The following is a 5,405-nucleotide window of genomic DNA, read 5'->3' on the forward strand; positions in this document are numbered from 1 at the left end:
GTTTCCTGTGACTTCTGAAAGACAGGGGCCCTGGGTGTGGGAAGAACAGGGAGGGAAGAGCTTCCACGTGATTCTGACTGACTGACAGCCATGCCCTGCCAGCCCCCTACCTAAAGATGTTGGAGCTTTCGTTAGGTCTTTGGTAAAAGTCCCCTGATAAAGGAGGGTTTTTCATTGGAATCCCTATGGCAAGTGAGAGATGCGGGCTGGAAAATGAAAACTGCTTGGTGAGTAGCAGCTGTTGGATGGTTGGTTCTAGGCCTCCATGGCACAGAATGGCAAGAGGAAAAATAGTGGAACATATACAGGACTGCAGCTGAGGTAGATAACTCAGAGTGTGACTTGGTTACTCATCCTGGGAAGGAGGATGGGGGAAAGGTTTGGTTTTGTCACGGGATCTGTTCTGATTCTGTTTGAAGGAGATGAGGCCTGCACTGGCACAGCGTAGTTCTCCTTTCTTCCTCCCTTCCACTTCTTCACATTCATGCATTTCAGAGTAAGTTTTGTACATTTTTTTTTTTTTGACCAGGTGAATTCTAAAAGTGTCTCCTGGAGAAACTGTGTAAATCTCAGAAGCCTCAGTTAAACTTCTTTATTTTTGTGGAAGCAGGATCTTGGTATGTAACCCAGGGCGGTCTTACACTTCAGGTAATCCTTCTGCCTCAGTTTCTCAAGTCCTAGATTTACAGGAATGATCCACCAAACCTGACTTTAAATTTTTGTTTTATTTTTCAAGACTGTTTCTCTGTAGCCCTGGCTGTCCCAGCACTCACGCTATAGACCAGGCTGGCCTCAAACTCAGAAATCTGCCTGCCTCCCAAGTGCTTGCTGGAATTAAAGGTGTGCCCACCACCACCCAGCTCTGACTATAATTTTTAAATAATGTAACAGCTGTCTAAATACTTTACCCAAGAAGTTAATAGATGGTGTTCTCTTAGAATGCAGCTTTTTTTGTGTGTGTGTGCTCATTGTAGCTTTTTTCCCCAATGTGCTAATACCACTTCTTTGAAAGTTATATATAAATCTTTGTTGTTGGTTTATTTTCTTAAGATGGATCCAGAAAGAAGTTACTAGCTCAGAAAGTTCAGGGCCACGGTTAAGGATCCTAATTTTATCTTGCCAAGCCGCACCCCGGAAAGGCTGCATTGATATACATTCCCAGAAGGAACTTGGACCCCACCACAGATTTACAAGTGTCCCACAAAGCCCCGTCTTCTGCATAAGATTGGGCTCCGCCCTATTACTTGTAAGAGGAGAAATCTATTTTATTGAAATGTGTCCTATGTTTATCTGGACCTGTTATCAAGCCCACACCTCTGGGTAGATTCGCGTACCCGAAAAGGTTGGCAGCTGCTGTTCTTGCTGCAAAAGTTACCTGTCCTCTCGGCCCCGCCCCACTCCTGTGTTGCTCAGGAGGCATCTGGGTCCCCCTGGCATCAAGGTGTCTGTTTGGATAGTTGCAAAGATGCCATCCTCAGAGGAGGAGGGCAAGATAAAGATTCAATTTCCTGCACAAGGGCCTTTTGTCCTCTGAGAAGCTTCTCCCCTCGGGACAGATTTTTCGGTCCATTAGTGGGCCGAGCGGTGGCTCTGCCAGCAGGCTGGATCCATCCTCCCTACCCAACTCCCCGGGAGGGGGCGGTCAGTGTTCCTGGAGCCCACCTGTGTCCTCTCTCTTCCTGACCTCGACACCCTCTCCCCCCCCCGCCCCCCGGGCGTGGCCCGACACGGTCACGCCTGGGAAGGATAGAGGAACCCCAGGCCAACTGGCTGCTTTCTTGCTCCGATCCCGCCCTGGCTCCCGCGGGCGGCCCCAGGCAAAGAGCCACCACTGACTGAGCGGCTCATTGTATGCGCCCCGGGCGGGCAGCGCAGAGCAGCGCAGAAGTGCAGCCGGCAGCGCAGGTAGAGCCGGGCCGGGCAGGGGGGTCGGGTGGGGGGATGGCTGCTCTAGGGTGGGGAGCCTGGGTCTCCGGGATAACCTTAGGACTCCTCAATTCCAACATCTCGTTCTTACTGCTCTAAGGTTTCCGTCTCCCTCTGGGATTCCTATGTGGTTTTCTCCAAGTGTTTCCTATATGTTAGTACCCCATCGGTGCCCTCTAGATTCTCCGGGCCAATGTCACCGGAATGTCCCTTCTTCGCTGTGGGATCTTAAGAACTGAGTCAGTCCCCACAGGGCTGCCTGTGGGGTGGAACTCGGAAGGGACCAGTCCTAGGAGCCTCTGTTGAGCCTGTGGGGGAGAGATGTCCTCGTCCGGGCGCCAGGGCCAGTTCATGGGCAAACTCCAAGCTTTTGGTTAGATGAGTAATCAGGTCTCCAGGTGCGATGTTCCATTTCAAGGGGGAATTTGGGCTGAACTAGAGATGCAGCTTGCGTAGCTCATCGGTCTGAGAGCTTAGTCAGGGTTGGTGGCGAGAGTGAATTGTGAGTGATGTGTATGTGTCACGGAGACAAGTTATGATTCGCAGGGTTCTTGGAAATGGTCGGTCCATCGGGGACTTCACCCCTCTTTTCCCTCTCCATCTACTGGAGCATCGTTTTTAAGCTCACTCAAGAGCTTTGTCACAAAATGCTTAAGAAAAAAAAAAATAGTTTGGAACCAGATCTAGAATTTGGGTTTGATGGTTTGGCTTCTGGTTGTTCAGCCTTGGACACAGCAGTAGGTTTCCTTGGCCCTCAGTATGTGTCCACCCCAAAAATGCTCCTTTCTCTTCCCTCCTAATAGGGAGCAGAAAGGGGAAACAAACACACTTCGGAAGGAGGGCTTAAGGTTTCTGAGATTTGAGGCCTGAAGACTCTGTACAGTCCAGGTTGTCCTTGAAGTCACTGTAGCCCAGGGTGGCCTGGCCTCAAACTCATAAATGCTGGGATTACAGGACAGTGCTGCCATGCCCTTAGCTAAATAAATCAAATGCCATCTTTTTAAAGATGAGGGAATTGAGACTTGACCAGCAGGGGGGCTGGGTTGACTGGACCCCCCCCCCCCCCCCCCGCATAAAGAGCTACAGAGAAGAGAAGACAGTGGGTGGGGTGACTCGTTATAATCTCATTTTACCAAGGAACTTGGCCTGGAGTGGTTTAGTGACTGGCCTGACATAGGATATGAACCCAGTGTGACTCCAAAGCCAGGCTTCCAGACATTATTTCTAGTAGAATTCTGTGTCGTGCGCTCTTGTGTTGTCTGTGCCTGTCCTTGCTGTCTTTTGTTTGAGTCAGAGGGTCATCACAATCTGTCCAGACTGCTGTGCTGGGGGGTTTCTTATGCTCGGAATTTCTCTTAGGTTCATAGAATAATATAATTATGACCCAGATCACATGCCTGGTGTTATTTTTAAGTGCTTTAGAAATATGATCATCCCAGTCTCGAGACCTAGCCCATAAGTTAGGGCTACTATTTCTTTTGTTTTGTCAATTTAAAGTAATAAACAGGGACAGAGGGATTAAGTAACCTGGTCCCCCCATGCAACAGGGTCCAGCTTCTAGCCTCACTGGAGGACACAGGCCATGTAGACTTGCACGGACAGGAGTGTACTGGATGGTACTGGCAGCACTCACCGTCGCCTAAGACAAGTCCATAGTGAAATTTCTCTTATTATCTCTAAGATAGCTTCTAGTGATTGTTTTGTCTTTTCAAATCAGAATATGTCCTAAGACACCGTTTGACTGTTTAGAGTTCCTTTCTTCTCAACTAATCCTTTTTTTTTTTTTTTTTTTAGTGATGTCATTGACTTGGGAGAATAATTTACTCTTTTGGATATAAAGTCATTAAAAAATTAAGCTGAGGGCTGTAGCTGGTCTTTTGCTACTTTGGGGGTTCTTTTTCCCAAACTTTATCCTCTCTACCTCCCCAGGTTTCAGCCTGAATCACTAGATAGGAGAGAGAGATCTTTGAATCTAATTTCTTTTTGTTTCTGCTTTGAGCAGGACCACTGACAAACCACAACCGACCTACCCTGAACGACCACCAACCCCCGCCTAGTGGAGCGCTAGCATTTACATACCCTCTAAAAAGTTCCCAGAATTCCAAGCATCGCATTTGCAGAAACTACCTCCAGCTAGTTAAACCACGCCTCTGCTAGAGCACGTGGCAAGAAAGAGTCAGCTGTTGCCGTGAAGCAGACCCGCATCCCCACACACGATGTTAAAACAAAAACATGTTCTGATAGTGTTTCTGTGTTTTTTGTTTTTTGTTTTTGTTTTTTTAAAGAATTCTCACCGGGCGGTGGCGCACGCCTTTAATCCCAGCACTTGGGAGGCAGAGGCAGGTGGATTTCTGAGTTCGAGGCCAGCCTGGTCTACAGAGTGAGTTCCAGGACAGCCCGGGCTACACAGAGAAACCCTGTCTCGAAAAAACCACTACAGAGGGTCGTGCGTGGCACACGTCTTTAATCTCAGAGACACAAGCAAGATGATCGGAGTTTGAAGACAGCCCACTCTACTGCATAGCACATTCCAGGCCCGACAGAGCTACAGAGTGCGACCCTGTCTCTAAATACATTAATAAAATAAATTAATAGAATACATCAGAGAACATTCTAGATGCTCTCTATAAGTGCTCTGCCAAGGAAGCACAGGAATATGCTAAATAAATGTACACCCCCTACATGATGTCCTGTGTGTTGCTATGGAGAAGGAGTTTCATAGTTCAGGATCCCTCTATATGATTCTATGGTTTTTAATAATTCTTAAAGATATTTATTTTATGTGTATACATGTATTCCCGAGTGTATCTACAGGTACCAAGTACATGGAGCCAGGAAATTAAAAGAGACACCAGATTCCTTAGAACTAGGTCAGTTCTTTTTTTCTTTTCCTTTTTTTTCAGACAGGGTTTCTCTGTGTAGTACTGGCTACCTGGAACTTACTCTGTAGACATGGCTGGACTCGAACTCAGATCTGCCTGCCCCTGCCTCCTGAGTTCTTAGGCATGCACCACCACTGCCTAAGATACTTCGTTTTCATTGACAATTCCTGACTCAGAACACTCTAAGGCACATCATACAGGTCGTAAAAACTAGAATTTCTCTTTTTTTCCCCAAGTCAGGTCATAGAAACTCAAACTCACTTTCTCCCTCCCCCACCCCCTCCCCGAGTGTGCCTTGGAGCTGCTGGTTGTCCAGACCTTGTGTGAACTAGACAGATATCATGAGGGGTCTTGCTCCATACCCCATGCCCTGGAGGAAGGAATGCTACACAGAGAAGTCAAGAATCTAGACTGACAGGCTGTGCTGGGTTTCTCCACACAGTGTAGCTAGCATTAGACATACAGGGGAATGTTTATAAAAGTGCAAAGGGACAGAGTTCAGAGAGAGTACTTAAGGTCAATGCACCTGAAGAGGACCATGATGTTACTCCTTCTTTTTTTTTTTTTTTTTGGTTTTTCGAGACAGGGTTTCTCTGT

The 5,405-nt window shown here is 47.4% G+C and overlaps 1 protein-coding gene across 1 annotated transcript in view; it reads left to right on the plus strand.

The window, feature by feature from the left end:
- Window positions 1-1,827: 1,827 nt before the first annotated feature.
- LOC114622305 (carbohydrate sulfotransferase 5) overlaps window positions 1,828-5,405 on the plus strand; it is a 24,046-nt gene continuing 20,468 nt past the window's right edge. Inside the window, exon 1 of the mRNA XM_028768772.1 lies at window positions 1,828-1,905. Coding sequence (XP_028624605.1) covers window positions 1,852-1,905 — 54 coding nt within the window. The 5' untranslated portion in view covers window positions 1,828-1,851. The remainder of the gene's footprint in view (window positions 1,906-5,405) is intronic.

Source organism: Grammomys surdaster, unplaced genomic scaffold (genome assembly GCF_004785775.1).
Source record: "Grammomys surdaster isolate TR1022 unplaced genomic scaffold, NIH_TR_1.0 187, whole genome shotgun sequence".
NCBI lineage: Eukaryota > Metazoa > Chordata > Mammalia > Rodentia > Muridae > Grammomys > Grammomys surdaster.